The 18449-nt window shown below is 55.6% G+C and overlaps 1 protein-coding gene across 1 annotated transcript; it reads left to right on the top strand.

Moving 5' to 3' along the window:
- Positions 1–1726: 1726 nt before the first annotated feature.
- LOC136659138 (C-C motif chemokine 4-like) lies at positions 1727–4389 on the top strand. Its single transcript, XM_066636227.1, has 3 exons — positions 1727–1848; positions 2788–2896; positions 4089–4389. The coding sequence occupies exons 1-3, from the start codon at positions 1770–1772 to the stop codon at positions 4174–4176; spliced, it is 276 nt and encodes a 91-aa protein (XP_066492324.1). The 5' UTR covers positions 1727–1769; the 3' UTR covers positions 4177–4389.
- The last annotated feature ends 14060 nt before the right edge of the window (positions 4390–18449 follow it).

The raw sequence follows: 18449 nt of genomic DNA, 5'->3' as shown, positions 1-18449 counted from the left end.
CAATTGATTAATCAGTTCACGCCTGTGTAAATGTGCATCTGAGGGAGAAAATGAACCACCTGAGAGGCGACTTTCTTTCAGAGTGTGCAGGACTGCTTCTCACCAGGGTACTTCTCAGCCCCTCTAAGAGGTTTCTCCCCTCCCCCCCAGGAGGGTGAATCTGCCAGTTGCAGTTTTGACAAGTGTTTCTAGTAGAGACAGCTACAGGCATTCAGACCTGCAGACCAGCTAGTCAGAGGCAGCTTGTCCTTGATCCAAATGTTCCAACTAATTAATTAACCAACTTCATGTGGCAGTGCAAGTTGAAAAGGATGGCTGAGAGCATGGCTGGGAAAGGTTTCCTGCTGGAGATGGCTGTCTCCCGCTGTTGGTGGCTTTCAAATGAAAGGGAGCATCAGTGGAAGTGGGGAGCAGAGGCAGGAGGGTGTGGGCTCCAGGCCACCCTTTGTGCTCCACCAGTCTTCCTTCTAAAGACCGGCCCTGCCCAGCTGCTTTTCACCCTTGTGTCCGGAGATCCTCAGACTCTTGCAGACATTCAGTGCAGATACATGGCTGTCTTGGGGGCAACACCCCTTCATTGCCCCACAAAGGAGGTGGCAGGGTTAGGGCAGGTGAGCAGAAAGGAAGTATGGGGGGGGGAATAAGCTCCCCCGAAGTTGAAAGAAGGAAAAGAGCTATACAGAGATGGTCTTTTATACCCAAGCTACACAGAGGCTCCAACCCTGTTGGGGTCTTGCACTTCTGGAACTAGTGTTCTGGCAGTGCAAGGTCCTTCACAGCTGTCACAAAAGGTGATACTGCAAACAGCTGCAGCCAAGTGCCAGTGGTCTTGCAATGACCTTCGGAGCCAGTAAGTCAATGCTGGGGGGTGGGAAGGAGGCGGGGTGGGCGGAACAGTGTGGGGAGGGGGAGCAACAGGGCAGTGACTGGGGCACAGAGGTGGTAATCAAGGCAGGGGAGGGGTGGTATTGGAGGCAAAGGCACTGCCAACATCCTATCCCCCTTCCATGCCTCGATCCACCTTCCTGAGTCAGCTTGGACTTCCACAGCTAGATACAAATCTGAGCAGACCCATTTGAGCAATGCAGGCTTACCCCCCCCCCCCAGCAAGGGAACTCATAGACCTTTGGGACTGCCCCCCCCCCCACAGGATGTAGTGTGCACTCACTCCAGTGGCATGGCTACATCAGTTGGGGGGGGGGGTTCAGACAGGATTGAGCCAAAAGATGTTTAAGTGCAAGCTCACAGTTTTTAGGCAGACAATTCCCCTCCGCTCAGGCCACAAAAATCCCCTAGGAGGTTCTCCAGCACCTGCCTCTGTTGTTCGCTCGGCTAATCTCAGTGCCAAGCAAATCGAGATCTCCTTTGTCTCTCCGTTTGGGGCAAAGGCCCTTCCCCAGATTGCAGAAGTCTGAGCCCTGCGGATGCAAGACAACTCTTTTCCATTGACACAGCAAAGTGCTGGGGGGTGATGACAAGGCAGTGGCTCCCCACCGTGGACTCCTCAGTCCTGCCCCGGCCCACTCCTCCTGCTCCGCTTAATGATGCAACCCAGCTTGCAGCGTCAGCCTTCTGAGATCCTTTGGGTGCCAAGTCAGTCAGAGCCTTCTTGGCAGTGACGAGAGGTTTTTCTGCCTCCGGATATCAGCTGGAATTTCCAGGATTGCTCAGCCTCCCTTTAAATAGGGGAAGACCCTTGGCAGCAGCAGCAGACAGCAGGCAGCCACCCAGAGCCCCACATCCAGCCCCTCACCTCTCACCACTGAGACATGAAGACCCCTGCCACGGCCAGCTGCACTGCACTGCTCCTCCTCCTGGCTCTCTGCTCCTCCACCTTCTCGGCTCCAGGTCAGTCTCTGCTTCGCTCTGGGCTGGGCAGGGCAACCCAAAAATGCCCCCTCCAAGACCCATGCCTATTTCACACAGAAGGGAATCGCCTTGCAGCTGCGCCCCCTGAAATTCACCCAAAGGAGCTGCGGGGTTTCGGGCAGTTTTCAGGGGAAGAGGAAGACTTTGTAGGCAGGACGTCTTCCCCACACCCCATCCCACCAAGTGCTATGGGCTGAGCACAGGTTAATTCCACCACCCGCTGGGTGCCCCGGGGTTCCTGAGCTCACTTCTGCAGACCCACCCCAAGCAGGCTCCTTGTCTTCAGGCACCTCCAGGCATCCATGCACAGAGCTCCCAGCTCAGTTGGGGGGACCATCCCCCCCTTCTCTGCCTCCAGCCTTGGGTGAGTGCTCACCAGGGCTCTGGCACTGCAGGGGAGTCCAGGAGCCTCCTGGCTCCTTTGAAGTTCAGAGTCCTGTTATTCCAAGTGTCTTACTCGGGGTCATGTGGGCTGGTGGAACTGCCTGACCCATTTGCCGCCTGGGCTCCCCCAAGGCTCAACCCTTGACCCTCTCCTCCGTGCCAGGCTCAGAGCAAGGGCAGGAGAGGAAGGGAAAAGCAGCAGGCAGCCTGCCTTGGGAAGCCTGTGTGTGAGAGCATGAGAACCCCAGGAGAACTTGGTGGATCCCTCCCCTCGGCCCCTGGTTTCCCACAAGCAGGGCATGAAGGAAGAACACCCGCCCAGGCACCTGTCTGGGCACAGGGAAAGTCCTCACGGGGCCTTCACACAAACACATTACTGAGTCACCAGTGCAGCCCCCCTCCCTCTGGTCTTGAAGGCCAGATTCCAGGGAGGGACCTTGTTCCGGGCAGGCATGATGCTTCTCAGGGCCTTGTCCTCCAAGGCCTGCTCTTGCCAGAGGCCCTTTGCTCACGTCACTCTCCGGTCTCTTCTAGCACTCCCACCAGTGTCCTGCTGTGACAAATACACAGGAAAGCCACTTCCGCGCAGACTCATCAAGGACTATTATGAAAGCAGCAGCAGATGCCCTCAGCCAGCAGTCGTGTAAGTAAGAACTCCATGCTGTTTTTGGAGGGGGGGGTGGGACATGGAGCCCCGCTGGGCTAGAAGACAGTCCTCCCCTCCCTGTCTCAGCCTCACCTGCAAGAGCACAGGGCCAGGCAGCCAAGAGAGGCAGTGGCTGCCTTTCACCATTATTCTGGCCAGCGGTCAGATCATACAGTCGCTTGGGAAGGGTTCGCATCCAACCCAGCTGGTCTTCTTTTTAGCATGGCATTAATGCTTGAGGCACCACCTCATTCCTGCAGCCCTCAATGTTCCACCTGAAAGCTGGTGCTGCTCTTGTGGCTGTAATTGTAGCAAGGCTACACACAGAGAGAGAGAGAGAGTGGAGTAGAGAGTGGAGGTGACACAAACACTTCAAGGTGTGAGCCTTCAAATTTTCACTCTTGGGCACAAGAGGGAAAATGTGCTGAGCCCCCCCCCCAATTCTGACGGCCAGAGGCTCCTCAAGGGAGTGGGGGCTCAACCCTGTGGAAGGAAAGTTTTTCACATCAGCCACTCACCGCCTCTTGACAAGAGAACCCCCCTCCTGAGGCAAAAGGAGGGACAAGTGAGGAGCAGCCCTGAGTAGAGGCAAGGGCTGGTGGAGGCTTCGGAGACAGTTCGGCAGAAGGCCACAGGGGCCCTTCCTTTCTGCAGCCCTTGAGACCCAGAACTGTGTCTCTCCTACAGCATTTCAGAAAGCAAAGAGCTGAAGCCTGCACATTTTCTAACGCTCACAATTCCTCCACATTCTTGGTCGTGTTTTTAAAGCACCAGGTTCACACTTGGGTCCTGCGGTTTACGAAACTGCATGGAGGAGCAGGGGGACTGAGTGCTCACCCTCCAAGTAGGCTGGGCCAGGGGATTCCAAGGCTGGCTCTCCCAAACACAGGACAGACGGTCAAAGATAGAAGTTGGTGGAGGGGGCTTCTGTGGGGGGAGAGGGGCTGCTGCAATCCTAGCAAACTGCGGCACTGGCCGACTGATCGGCTGACTTCCTCGCCCAGGACTGAGGGTGCCCAGTTCACAACAATCAAAAGACAGTTGAATCAACAGCACAATTCTGACAAGCAGGTCCTAGTAAAGCCCCAGCCTCTCCAGCCACAACGCCCAAGTGCCAAAGGGCAGCAAAAGGCAACTAGGCTCAGAAGTGGGCAGGGGTCTCACCTCCCTCTCCCGCTCTTCTCTGCAGGTTCATCACAATTAAGGGCCGAGGGGTCTGCGCCAACCCCAGGGAGCAGTGGGTACAGGACCGCGTGAACGACCTGCAAGGAAACTGAGGGGAGCCAACAGTGGCTGCGGACCAGGACACTGTGGGGCCTGCAGCACTTCCCGCCATGTCCAGCCAGGACACCCCACCTGCTGCCTCTGCTGCTCGCCCGGGGCAGTCAGGAAACGAGTGCAGCTCAGGGACTTGCAACACGTAACTTAAATGTATTTAATAAGATATTTGCTCCCATTGTTCTATTTATGCCGCTGTGAGGCAGCGTTTTTCTACTGGTGTAAACTTAATCTATAAAGTTTTGTTCTCTGAACTTTCTCTGCCGCTTGTTCTTGTCAACTCCCTTCCCCAAAGTGTGGGTCAAAACAGGCCCCTTGCCCGAGCACCCTCCGAGCCTGGGCGGGCAGAAAAAGCACTCTGCCCATGCTCAGATTCCTTTCGGCCAGCCGGATCACACCGGACGGCCCGATCCTGCCGGCGCCTCTAGGCTGGACAGGGAAGGCCGCGGGGAGCGACCCGACGTGGCCGCCGTCCTATGCAGCCCCTTCTCTCCCTGAAGCGGGCAGCTGCAGCGCCGCCCGGGCCGCCAGACCCGCGGGCGAGCGCAGGGCTCCGGCGGCCCAGGAGAGCGCTGCCCGCCCGAGGCCCAAGCGCCCCGCTGGAGCACAGCCAGTCCAGGGAAGGGCGGCGGGCGGGGGCGGCCGGAGGACACCCCCGAGGCTCCTTCCGCAGCGCGAGCGCGAGCGCAGCCGGCGGCCGCCAAGGCCGGCCCTCTCAATCCCCGGGGAGGCTGCGCGCGCGAAGGGCTCCGGGCCGACCTCCCTTGCGGCCCGCTGGCGGGCTCAGCACGCGGCCGCTCCTGGAGCAGCCGCCTGCCAGAGGCGCTTCTGGTGGCAGGCAGTTCCGCCAGCCAGCGGGGATCGGGGGAAGGCCTGCCCCGCACCCCCAATACTCCGTGCCGGAGGGCGCCCCTTCGCCGCCCGCGCGCCTCCGCTCCGAGAGCCCTCGGCTGCCCGGGGGGGATACACGCGCCCCCAGCCGAGGAAGGGGCGTGTGGCGGGTCCCACTGCCCGCCCGCCCGCCCGCCCGGGGCCTGGCAGACACGGGTGCTGGAGGCGCTGCTGCCCGCCGGGGCTGAGCCCGAGCGAGGGCCACCACTCCCCGCCCGCCCCCTCCTGCCCCGCGCCGAGCATGGGGAGAGAGAGCGGGCTGCGGGGCGGACCTGCCCGCTGCTGCTGCGGGCGCCGGACAGGAGACTCCCGCGCGGCCCCAGGCGGTGGGCAGAGCAGGACCTGGCTGGTCTGGGCGCGCAGCAGAGGATCCCGCGGGCCGCCAGACCTCTGTCCGCCGGCGAGGAGGCGGGGCTGGCTTTGCGTGGCCCCGCCTCCTCCTTGGCCTGGCTCTGCCTTGCGGGGAGGCGGAAATGGGAGGGGAAGCTTGTTTGGACCAGGGGGGCAGAGTTGGGTCCATGAGGGGCTGAAGGCAGCGGCCATCTGTCACCAGGGGCAAACTAAAATTTTGCCCCCCCCCCATTTAATTAAATTTATTATTTGCAAACTGTGTGATTTTAAAAAGCTGCCTAACACACAGCTGCCTCAGGCAGACAGCACCACATTGGACAAGCAGCACAGCAGCACATTAATGTTGCTCAGAAGACTCGATTTGCAGCACTGGACTGCTTGAGAGCATAGCGAAGAACCCTGCTGGACACACCCACAGCAACGTAGATATTTATGGCACAAAACCACAAGAGCAGATTTGCACTGTTAGTGAGACACTGACAGCAAAACAGACATGTGCGTGTGAGTTCACTGAAAGCAAAAGAGACTTGTGTGAGTGGTTCACAAGACAGCATGGAAACAGGCCAGGGCAAGGCCAATCTAGCACCTCTGTTTCCCACAGAAAGCAGCCTCAGGTAGACACCACTATTGGAGAAGCAGCACAACACAGCAGCGTTAGCCATCTCACATCTGACAAATGATTTCAAGGCTACACCACTGCAGCAAGCAAACCCAGACTTCTGGGCATGGTGAAAACCACAAGGCCAGCAAAAGAGACGTGTGCCAACCTAAGGCAAGGCCAATTTAGTCCTGCTTTCTTTGTCTCTGTTTCCCACAGATAGCTGCCTAAGTGGCAGACTTAGAATAAAGCATCAGCAGCAGGGCCTCTGAGAAGAATTTTATCAGGGGGTACAAAGTTTCTTTTGGGCCCCTTCCCGAAGGAGGGGGGGCGATGGGGCAGGCAGAACAGGGGGCCAAATAAGCTGGGGGAGGGTGCTGACAGCCAAAACAGTCTTTGGAGGCCAGGTCTACCAGGCTTCTTGATGCAGAGCCCAGTTCTATCCAACCAAGCGGCATTGGCAGCTAGATAAAGTAATATGGAAACCCAAACACACTGCTAAGTCTCTCTAAAATCTTTGAAATATAGAAAATCCATTGCAGAAAATTAGCATCATCAGGCTTGCACTAGAATGGACAGTGTGCTGTGTACACCAACATGAACTTCTGCAGCAGCTGTAGCCCCTGAAGCCCTATACCAGCCATTGTCAACCACTGTGCCATGGCACATTGGTGTGCCGTGAGTGGTTCACAGGTGTGCCACAGGAATTTGGGGGAAAGTCATTTATTAGTAGGGCCAATGGGGATGTGAGCCCCCCATTGGCAGCATGGTGTGCCTTGGCAATTATCAAAAAGCTGATGGTGTGCCTTGACAATTTTAGTGCCTTGACTAAATTTTAGAGCCATGAGATGGAAAAGGTTGAAAATCGTGGCCCTATACACTCCTTCATGGTTATGGGATCCACAAGCCAAAAAGCTACTGTAGCAGGCCAGTTTCCTCCCAGATTTGATTCTGTTAGCGCGGGTCATGGATGCATTCCTGGGCCCGGTGTGCATGGCTTGTAGCAGCAGTTGCCACTTCATGCATGTGGTTGTGCCCCCAGCATCATGTGCAGGCAGTGAGTTTGGGTGAGATTGGAAAACATAATATCCCAAGAACTATCTGGGCCCCCTCCTTTGGTTCCTGGGCCCCCTTTCTGACCCTGACCCTGGGTACAAATTACCCCCTTTATCCCCCTCTCCTAGGCCCTGATCAGCAGCATTACTCATTAAGTTTAGGTCTTCATTTTTTACTGCATATATGTTTATTATTATTAACAGTAGCACAGAGTAACAGTGTATAACAGACAACCAATTCCCTGCCTCTCAGCAGATTATGAATGCTTAGTGGCTTCTAATATTAAGAACATAAGAACAGCCCCACTGGATCAGGCCATAGGACCATCTAGTCCAGCTTCCTGTATCTCACAGTGGCCCACCAAATGCCCCCGGGAGCACACAAGACAACAGACTCAACTGCATCTGGCAATCTAAAATCTGCAGCCTGCCTCTAAAACCAGGAGCTTGCACATACCTACCATGACTTGTAACCCGTAATGAACTTTTCCTCCAAAATTTGGCCAATCCCCTCTTAAAGGCATCTAGGCAAGTTGCCATCAGTACATCCTGTGACAAAGAGTTCCACAGACTAAGTACATGCTCGGTTAAGAAATATTGGCAGGGAGGGGTGGCTGCAAGACCTGGTCACTGCTCGTTTTCTCAAACAAGAAAATTTTTTTTAAAAGCTAAATAATCCAGCTCTGCATCCCTCCTCCCCAAATTATAAATCCTGTTTTAATGGCCAGCAGGTGCTGTACTACTCACTTCTCAAACAAGAAAATTAACTCTTTTTTTTGGAAGAAGCTAAATAATTCAGTTCTCTTGACTCCCCGACTGAGCGAAGCAGTACTTGCAACAGGATGCTTTTCTTTTAAACCACCCTCTAGTTGGGGCCAACAGAGGCTGCAATCCTACCCACACTTTCCTGAGAGTAAGCCCCATTGGACAAAATAGGACTTACTTCTGAGTAGACCCAGCTAGGATTGCGCCCCAAATCTGTGCTGACCCTGGAAGTCAGCAGCAGCCAGCAGTAGCATGTGGAATGAGAATGAATGGCTGAGAGGGCGGGGCTGCAGAAGGAGGGCGGCTCCTGATTGGCTGGCGATCAGCCAGTGAAGTGGTCTGTACTGTTCCAGGAGAAAAAAGCTGGGTGGTGATTGGCTTGGCCGGCTGGAGACTTGTGAAGGGAGGAAAACACACCTTAGCTGAGCACATTGCAAAATTATGAAGGGAAACCAAAGGCGGAGCAGGTGGCAGCGATGGGAGGGCAGTGGCTGGGGGGGCGGGCAGTGAGCTCAGGGGGCGGAGGGAAGCAGCTTCAGCGCCCCTCCCCAGGCTGCCTGGCCTCAGCACCCTGGCTTTTGCCCCGTTTGCCCCCTAGCCAGGCCCACCAGTGGCTGAAGGGGCCCCACATGGGCACGCAGAGATCCAGGCTGCTGGTCGGTGGGGGCTGCAGTGCTGCCAGGGCATGCACAGCAAGGATGTTCGGTGGGTGGGGAGGCAGGTGAGGCAGAGCCTCCCCACCGCAGGCCTTTGCAAAGCACCACCACTGCCCTGTGTGATGTGCAAGCACTCACAACCCATGTGCTCTGCGCACTCCACTCTCCATACACTGTGAGTTGGTTGGCTGGCACACCTCACAGGGCGGTGACGCCTCCCCTGCCTCCCCACCCACCACAGGTCCCTGGTGCACAGGGCCCCACTACCCCAGGAGAGCCGTGCTGGAGCTGGTGTGCAAATCGGCAGGGTTGGGCTCGCTCCGTTGATGGACAGGTGGGGTAGTCGGGATGCCTTTGACAAGGGGTTGGGTGTCATGCAGACACATCTGCTGCTGCTGACCCCTGAGCAGAACCTGGTGACCTTTTGAGGTGGTCAGAGCAGCTCCGCAATGCGCCCATGTTTCCTGCTTGCAGGTTCATTCCGTCTAGGGCTTCAGCTACAGCAACAAAATGCCAAAAGGCCTTGGGAGCATCACTGCTGCTTGGACGTGGTGACTGGAGTTGCTGAGCAGAGGAAGCTGTTTTACAAGCAGTGAAGGGGAGAAGAATTCCCCCCCTCCACTCTGCCTGCCTGCCATTAATATGTCACACCAATGCAACAGCCTAAGCCCAAAAAGGGAAGTCAAGGCAGTTGCTGTCTTGGTGAAGCAATAGCAGAAGCAGCACAAGACCCCTCCCTCTCCAGCAGGGTCTTGTCTGAACAGGAGCTAGCCAGACTCCAGCCCAGAGTCTAGATTTCTGACTTCAGCCCAACTGGCGGAGCACATCACCATGCTCCTTGTCGGTTCTGTTGGCAATGCTGAAGAGTGAGATGTCGCCCTAGGTGGGCAATCTCTCTCACACCGGCAGTTCTGCCTTAAAATGTTGCTGTGACCATTTAAACACGGGAGTGTCAAGAAAACACCTTTTGCGTTCAAACAACTGCAGCCTTTTGCTCCATGCTGGTTCCTTTTGGAATTCCTCCTCCTGTGCGCGTTTGCTTTCTGGCCTGTATCCAGCGCGTAGCCCTCGCCAAGTCAGCATCTGAGAGCAAAGACAGCAGGTGGCACTGAGATGGGGCTTCCTCTTCAAAAACCGACTGGCTAAGAAAAGCACGACACCCACCAGCTCAGCTGTCTGGGACTCCTGCCTGGAATGCTAGACTTTTGTCCCCTGTGCAAAGAGGGGGGGACTCCATGCTCTCGAAAGTACTGCTCACTGCGCTGCAGAGGGCCTGTTCTGAACTATTCAAGGCCTCGTGTGGAGAACCACCGAAACTGAGAGGACTGGCTGCTTGCCTTTGGCCAGTGCTGACATGGCAGGAAGTGGGCCTTCTGAGTGTGGCCAGTACTGGGTTGGTTGCCAGGATTTGTCCTCTAGAAAGGCTTGTGTGTCTGCTGAGGGTACCGAGGTGGCGGGAAAGCCCTTTCTTTCCTTGGAAACCGGCTTCCTACGTCAGTAGCTGCTAGCAATGGACTGGGCTAAGCAGTTGCTCTCCTCAGTTGTTTGTAGCTACATGTAAGCCTCCCCTCTGCCTGTGTGTCTGTCTTCGAGAGCACCTGGTGTTGAGGCCATGCAAGTGCCCAGCAGGAGGGAGATGTGCCTGAGTCCCCCTGCTCTGCCAAGGCCCAACACCTGGCTTCTGTTTGGGTGTCCACAGTGAAGACAGTGGGCTGTGGCCTGCGGGGGTGAAGAGTGCTCCAGGAGTGACGGGCTTTCAGCTGGAGGGGACCTGCAGGGGCTGAAGGTAGACCTGAAGGGTGGGAAGGTAGACTTGCAGAGTTGCCTGGAGGGCTGAGGAGCGCTCAGGTCAGTGGAGGCGAGCTTTTCACTTGGGGAGTTGGCAGGGCCACCCCTTCGTGGTGGGAGGGGTCTTGTGTTCTGCCCCCCCACCTGTTGCTCCTTCCCAGCATGCAGATTTCGCAGCCTGGTGCTAGCCTTGCAGGATGACCTAATTCCTTTGTTGTCAAGCTGCTGCAGCCCTTGAAAGCCCAGGCCGCTCGCTGTGCGAATGGTGCCATTATTTTGGCAGCTGGTGTCAGCGGCTCCCAGTTCCTGTGCCACAGAAGACAGCCGTTTAAAGAAATGAGGCAACCCACAGGAACAAAGAGCCATTGGAGGGCTGGGAGGGTCACTTCTGTAGCTGAAACGCCTCCCCTTCAGCCCCATGTCTCTCCCTGCTCCAAAGGAGTGGAAATAGTGAAAAATATGTAGTTTGAAACACGCCTGCCTGCTTTTCTTGCCCACGGAAACAACTCCCAGAGGCTCGCGGTGACATAAAGTACCATGAAAGGCACCGTTCTGTAGCCCTCCCACATGAAGGGGAAAGCCAGGTCTTCTGGGGGACAGGGAGCAGCCAGGCTTCCACATGAGTGGCATCGTCTGAGGGGGAAGGCCGCTGGAGCAGGGGAGGTCATCCCAAGCAAGAGCCAGGGAGGGTATCCTATGAAAGACATCCTGAAAGCCCCTTTTTGTTGCTTGGTAACAATGTGGGAATCAAGCCTTCTGTGTCCTCCTGGAAGGACACACCTGAACCCAGTCAAGGCCAAGAAGCTCCTTGGTGCATACCCAGGAGAAGTGCCAGGTTCTGTTGCCCACCCAGACAGGCTTTTGTTTCCTCTGTGCCAACAGTTGCCTGTTCCTCTGTGCCTGTCACTGCCCCTCCCTGGAGACAGAGTTTTCAGTGGGGGTGTCCCTGCTGCATGTTTGGAGTTCTCTTTGCTGTAGAGGCACCTTCCAAGCCTGCCCCTGGTTGGTCAGAAGGCCTCCTGTGGAGCCCCTTGCCCTAGTGGCCACCTCGGGGCTGCCTTCCCTGACTCAAAGGAATGCCCTTCCTGCTGCACTCATCCCCCCTCTGGAAGTGGCCCACTCCCCTGCTGCTTGGACGGACCTGTCACGCCACTGGTAATCCCTCCCTCCCTGCAATTGTCGATTTCCCCTGCCCTGCGGGAGAGGACACCTGGACAGGCTGCCCCCTCCCAGAGCCTTCTTGCTTGCTCTCCCCACTTACCTCCACTCATGCAACGTGCAGCCATTTGCAAGCAGGTCTCTTTCCTTGGCAGCCATTCTAAAGTCGGCGCCTTTTCCTTGCTATTGATGGTTCTGAATAAACTGGAAAGGTGTCACATTCCCCCACTTGGAGTGAGTGTGTGCGCGCGCACGGGGACACGTGTGTGACATGGGAACAGCTGCGCATGCAGGAGCAGTGCTGGTGGCCCCACCCTTGGCGGACCAGTGGCCAGAAGCTATGGTGGTGTCCAGCTTGGCAGAGCCAGGTGTGCCTGAGGGTGGGGGAAGTGCTTTGCTCAGGTGAGCACAGAGATGAGGGGCAGACACGGCAGTCTCCTCCTGAGTGGTGGGCTGGAGAAAGGCAGACCAGGAAGGTTTGGATGCAAAGACAGCCCTGTAGTGTGGCTTGAGCTGGTGTCTCCTGTGCTCTTGCAGAATTCAAGGCAGAACTAGGGGGCGCAGCCAGCAGCTGCCCTTTCCAGCCAGCTGCTGACCTTGTGCCACCTTCTCAGAAGGGCGATGCAGTCATGGCTTTGGATGCTCAAGCAGAAGCCAAATTTCCCAGCAGTTTTTCTTCAAGGTGTTTTGCATTTCTGAAGCTGGAAGAGGGTCTACTCTAGTTTCAAGTGCTGCTAACCTCAGGGCCATAGCTAGGGAGGGCCAGGGGGGCTTTGCCCCCCCAAGCCAGCAGTTTGCCCCCCTAGCATTTTTTCCAAACCTTTCCTCTTTATTTAATCTGGCATCAGTTGGGGGTGATTTGAAGCCCTTTTTGCAACGTTTTTTGTGCACAGGAAGGAAGAGGGTTCGGTGCTTCTGGCAGGGATTGGGGAGGAGATTGAGTGCATGTGTGTAGAGTGAGTGGAACAGGGTCCTGGGGGGGCTCCTTGGAAGTTATGACCTCTGGTCACCCTGCCCCATCCAGAGCACGTGGAGAGCGGAGCTGGTCAAGAGCAGCTACAAGAAGGTTGGGAGAGATTTCTCCTTGTACTGGCTGGGGGAAGGGAGGGGGCTATTTCTTCTACTGTGGAACATGCTAATTACTATAATGGTACTGCTGTGGGGGGGGCAGGGAGAAATGTTTCTGTTGGAGAAATCTTGGGGGCAGGTTCTTGCCTTTCAGATATACTTTTAAAATTAATGGCTGCTGCTTGGGGCTGGGGAGACCCTTTTTTCTGGTGGGAGAAAACATGGAAAGCATTTGAGCTAAAGAGAACCAAGAACTTAAGTGTGGGAAAGGTTCTAAGCAGGGGCGGATCTGGGGGAGGCCATGGGTGCAAATCCCCCCAACTGTCCTGCCAGCAGGGAAGGGCACCCGCCAGGACGGAGAGCAAAATCAGGTGTTGGGAACACCCACTGGGCAAGTGTCAAGGAGATTGACTGGAATGAGAGATTGGCTGGTCTACCCACCCAGCAAACAGCCACAGAGGCTTTCGGCTCAATCAGGAGCCCAGGTCTACCCAAATAGGTAGACTTGGGCTTCAAGTCCAGGCGGGAGCCCAGGTCTGCCCACCCAGTAAATAACCACAGAGGCCTGAGGGGGGACATATAAAACTATGCAAGGGTTGGCTAGAGAGATGTTCTTTTCCCTCTCACATAACACTAGAACCAGAGGACATCCACTAAAATTGAGTGTTGGGAGAGTTAGGACGGACAAAAGAAAATATTTATTTACCCAGCGTGTACGAGTAATTAGTCTGTAGAACTCCTTGCCACAGGAAGTGGTGATGGCAACTTGCTTAGACACCTTTAAGAGGGGATTGGACAAATTTCTGGAGGAAAGTCCATCACAGGTTACAAGTCATGATAGGTATGTGCAAGCTCCTGATTTTAGAAGTAGGCTACCTCAATGCCAGATGCAGGAGAGGACACCAGGATGCAGGTTGTGTCTTGCTGTCTTGTGTGCTCCCTGAAGCATTTGGTTGGCCACTGTGAGATACAGGAAGCTGGACTAGATGGGCCTTTGGCCTGATTCAGCAGGGCTCTTCTTATGTTCTTATGTAGGCTATAAGCTCAAACAGGAGCCCAGGTCTACACAGCAGGTAGGCCTGGGCTCCAAGTCCAGGTGGGAGCTTAGATCCAGGTCTGCCTGCCCAGCAAATGTCCACAGAAGCGATAAGCTCAAGCAGGAGCCCAGGTCTACACAGCAGGTAGACCTGGGCTCCAAGTCCAGGTGGGAGCCCAGACCCAGGTCTGCCTGCCCAGCAAATGTCCACAGAAGGGATAAGCCCAGGTTGGTTACCAGCTACCTGCCTGGTTGATGTGGGCTCTGAAGGTAGTGCTCATGGCCCTTTCCAAACAGACACTGGATCCACGCCTGATTCTAAGGAGATTCAACTCTCAGAACTGTAGGCTATACGCGCTAGATAGGCGTTATATAGGTGCTAGATAGGTGTTAAATAGGCACTAGATAGGTGTTAGATAGGTGTTAAATAGGTGCTAGATAGGTGTTAGGAGCTAGATAGGTGCTGCATAGGCACTAGATAGGCATTATACAGGTGTTAGATAGGTGCTATATAGGTGTTAAATAGGCACTTTCATTACAAGTAAATACTACCTGCATCACAATAATAATAATAATAATAATAATAATAATAATAATAATAATAATAATAATAATAATATGTTTTAATTTTGCAGGGTTGTGTATTGCACTGGTGTTTAAATGAATGGATATGTTGCATGTTATTTCTATGTAGGCAATACATTTTACATGGCATGCCGAGATGCATTTATTCTATGCAAATTATTGTTACAACTTTACAGCTAATGAATGCCTCTTTCAAAAAAAACCCACCTTATTTTCTCTTCATGAAATTTGGGGGAGTTTTGGGTGTTTGATGTTTCTCCAGACTTATCCTTTCATTTTGCCCACCAGTATAGATACCTGAGATCATTGCCCCCCTTGAAAAAAGTCGCCCCCCCACCTCTAGGATCCTGGCTATGGGCCTGGCTGACCCCCTTCACATGGCGGAGGGCCAGTGACAGGAAAAGGAGGTCTGATGTGTGCCCTCAAGCGCATCACCTGTGTGCTGCCTTTGAAGCCTCGTTGGCGGCAGCAGAGCCTTGCTACTGCTTGCATTGGCCAAATCGCTGTGGCACTGCAGGCTCGGTGGAAAGGGAGGCACAAGGACTCGAGTGGGCAAGCGGGCTCCACCCCTTCACGGACAACTTTCTTCAGTGATGGGCAACATTTGTGTGGTGGCACTCGAGCCTGGCTGGTGTCTGACCACTTCCTTGGCACTCGAGCCTGGAAGTCAGACCACTTCCTTGCTCAGGGGATCCTTGCCCCAGAGCAAAGCCTATGGACAGCTGGGTGGCCGGCCAGGCTCCTCCTGTCACAACTGGGTTGCTCTGTGCCCCTCTTGAAGCTGCTGAGAGAGAGGGAGGCCTGGTGAGTGGCCCAGCCCAGGGTCAACCACTTGGTGCAGGAGTGCCTTCTGACTGATTCACTCCAAGACCCAAACGCCCTTTATTGTGGTTCTCCTTTTGCCAGTAGAAGGCCACGTGTGATTGCTGCTGACATGGAGACTGATGGCCACACTTCCTCCAGCCCTGGGACTAGTCTGGTGAGGCAGCAGGAAACTGGACATGGTGCAGCCTGGTCCCCAGTTAGGAGCAGCTGGTTGTGGTGAGGTCCTTGGAATTGCACATGGTGGCCTCACATGAAAGCTCCCAGCAACGGTGGCGTGGGAGTTCATCCTTTTCTAAGCCAGCTCCCTCCTGCCTTTCAGAGTTGTGGCAGGCCCTTGGTGCTGCCTCTCTTAGCTCTGGGTCCCCCTTCCCAGGTGTCATCTAGATGTGGGCCATCCATGCAAGGATCAAGGTGCACCACTTTTGGCAGGAAGTAGGGAGGGGGGTGCCTGGGACATTCTGACTTCCTGTTTTGCTTGCTGGGGAGTGGAAGGGCTCCCTGGTGTGCAGTTTGAACATGGTGCTTTGAGATGATCAGCCTGGGGCAGGAAGAGGGTGCTACAGCTAAGGCAGGGAAGCCTTAGCCTGGCCAAGAGGCTGCTGTCCAGCTCAGTGGGGCATGGAGTTCCTTCTGGGGGCTGCTCTCCATGGAGCCTGCTTGCTTCCTCAGGTAGCCGGTGCTTCTCTTGTTTTGCCCCCAATTGTTCTCCCCCAACAAGGCAGGTCTTGGGAGAGGAATGCAAAGGGGTGACTGAGGCCAGGTGGCAGCCAGCCTCCTGGTCTGGCCTTGCTCTCCTGGTGTGTCCACAACATCTCAGGGAGAGAACATGTGCAGTCCTCCAGCATGGCGAGGCCCCCCCTCTTCCTCTGGGCTGTGCAGCCACTCTGCATGTGCACACTGGAAAATGAAGAAGACTGAAAATGTTGTGTCACACATGCAGCATCCTGCCTGAAGTTATTGCAGCACTGTGGCTGACCTGAATTCTGGCCAATTTGCTTTCTCTGTATGGAGTTGGAAATAGGAGGGACGCAGCATGAGGGACTTGGCTGAAAAAGGGGCTTGGGCTGGGCCTGCATTTGCTGGGAGTAGTTGGATGGGTGGGAGACTCTTGGGGGGGTCTACAGGCCTGGAGTTGGGAAGGAGGCAGCATGAGCTGCACCGTGGGCCTGTCACCGCTTGGCTTGGGACACGTGGTGCAGAACACCAAAGAACTTTGGCAAAGGAACAGACCATTGCCCTTCCTTGGCTTCTCTCTGGTTCTACCCAAACGTCTAACACATTTTCTCTGTCTGAAGGAAGGTGGTGCAGCCTCTGATCATATCCACAGCTGGACATAGCTGCATTGTGTCCTGAGAGTTGCTGGACCAAGGCTCAAATCCATTGCGGGCACCCCCCCAACCTCTGTATTCACAAAGGCTGCCTGGAGAAGAGTGCCCCCTCCCTGATCATGGCCAGAAGGTACAGTATATTCCCCAGGCCTCTGAGAGGAATCTTATCAGGGGGTACAATGTTTATTTTGGGCCCTTTCCCAAAGGCGGGGGGCATAACAAAGCAAGCGGAGAGTGGCAACAGCCAGAATAGTTTTTGGTGCCCACATCTACCTGTTTGTGTGGCACTGGCAGCTAGATACACTAAAATGGAAAACCAAACACTCCTAAGTCTCTTTAAAATCTTTTAAATATACAAAACCATTGCAGAAAATTAGCAACATCATATATAGGCTCACACTAGAATGGAAAGCGCCTGAGGGAGTGCCCCCAGCATCCAATGCGTACAGTAAGTCTGGATGAGAAGGGAAATGTAAGTTCTCAGGAAATTTCTGGGCCCCCCTTTGGCTCTTGGGCCCCCTTTTTAACAATGCACTGTGGTACAAATTACCCCCTTTACCCCCTCTCATGGGTCCTGGTGCCCCCTCAGCTGAGCAGCTCTGCTTGGCTCCTGGGCCACTGGAGGCAGTGCTGGGTCGCTGCCTGCCCCAGGAAAGCAATGGGACCCAGAGCCAGGCAAATCTTCAGTCAAGGGGTGGGCTGGAGCTAATGGAGCCAGGCTTTCTGGCCACCGCAAAAAATAGTTGGCTTGACCCCTGAAACAACCCCCTCCCCCGTTGCATTCGTGAGCATGCACGCACTTGATGCTCCTCCCGGTTTCTGGAACAGGAGAGGCCATGTTCACCTTGGGGCAATTTCCCTCCTGCTCCTTCACTCTGGAAAAAAGACAGTAGTTGCCCAAGAAAAGGGTCTCTGAGCAGCTGCTGCCACTGCCCTTGGCCCGGCCAGAGGAAATGCACGTGAAGGCAAAGTCTGAGGGCCAGAGCACAAGGCCTGTCCCGGCTCCTTCAAGGCACACTTCCAAAGCACGTCTCCTTGCTGAGCATCTGGCTCAGTCCCCACTCCTGGGCAGCTGCAGAAGGCCCAGCCTGCGCCAACCTCTGCCAGGCCAGCAGAGTCCAGGGCTCTGCACTCGGCCCCTGGGGCATGTGGCAGTTCAGCTGGCCCCTGCCTCTGAGCCCTGGGGTGGGGGTGGGAAACAAGGACACTCTCTCTGGTGGAGGGCAGCCAACTTCTGACTGCGGAGGACCCAGGGAGTCTTTGCGACATGGAGCAGGCCCCACCGCAAGGGCTTTTCAGCCCCGAAATGGTTGTGCAATTTCCTGTGCCTTATTCACAAACACGAGCACCACCCAACCTTGGGTCCCTTCAGTGCCACTTGAGAGCACTGCCCAATGCACAAGGGCGTGGGAGGCAATGGCTCCTGCATGTTCACAGAGGGTGGCTGTGAGCCCCGATAGCCAGCAGACCTTCAAGTGTGGGGCACAGCAGCTCTAAGGGGTGGCTGGGGGGGCTGGTGGCCCAAGATGGCTCTGCAGCCATGGCTCCTCCATCACCTGAGCTGCAGGAGGGGGGATGCCCATGAATCCCGCAGTCTGCAGATGGGGAGAGAAACTTGCATTCGACCCTTTTGGAAACTCCTGACTCTGCTTCAGAAACGGGGCTGGTGAGATACCCCAGCGGCTGGACAGAGACCCCTTTCAGGACGGGCAGGGCATTCCATCTGGTGCCACAGCCAAGCGAGCGGCCCAGGCCAGGGGGGTTTCTGCTCGCCCAGTCATGGGAGAGGGAGCAGGACTGACTCCTCAGCAGAGTATCACCTGGGGCACGCGGCACAGACCCTCCCTTGCTTCCCATGGCAGGGGCTGCCTCCAAAAGTCTCTCTGTCTGCAGGACCCGGGTAGGATGTGGAAGACAGCCTTGCTCTCCCCTCCCTTGGCACCTGACAGGCCTGCTGGTGTCCATCTACAGAGCCAGTACCTGGCCTTCCACAGCACAGGGTGGCTGGAGCAGTGTGGTGGTGGTGAGGCAGAGCTGCGAACCAGGACTTCCCCAGGGCCAGTGCACCTCCACCATGGACTCCCTGGGTGACTTCAGGCGAGCCACTCCCTCCCTCGCGGCCTGTTTCCTGCCCGCAGTATGGGAAGAATGGCCCTTGCTTGCCTTAC

Source organism: Tiliqua scincoides, chromosome 8, assembly GCF_035046505.1.
Source record: "Tiliqua scincoides isolate rTilSci1 chromosome 8, rTilSci1.hap2, whole genome shotgun sequence".
NCBI classification, from domain to species: Eukaryota; Metazoa; Chordata; class Lepidosauria; order Squamata; family Scincidae; genus Tiliqua; species Tiliqua scincoides.
The sequence above is the reverse complement of the archived record's forward strand: the minus strand, read 5'-3'. Positions and strand labels throughout refer to the sequence as shown.

Bases quoted from the DNA above. Each gene is read 5' to 3' on its own strand.
- LOC136659138 (XM_066636227.1), top strand. From the start codon at position 1,770: ATGAAGACCCCTGCCACGGCCAGCTGCACTGCACTGCTCCTCCTCCTG. The intron at 1,849-2,787 runs GTCAGTCTCTGC...GGTCTCTTCTAG, and splicing joins CTCCACCTTCTCGGCTCCAG to CACTCCCACCAGTGTCCTGC. The intron at 2,897-4,088 runs GTAAGTAAGAAC...TCTTCTCTGCAG, and splicing joins TGCCCTCAGCCAGCAGTCGT to GTTCATCACAATTAAGGGCC.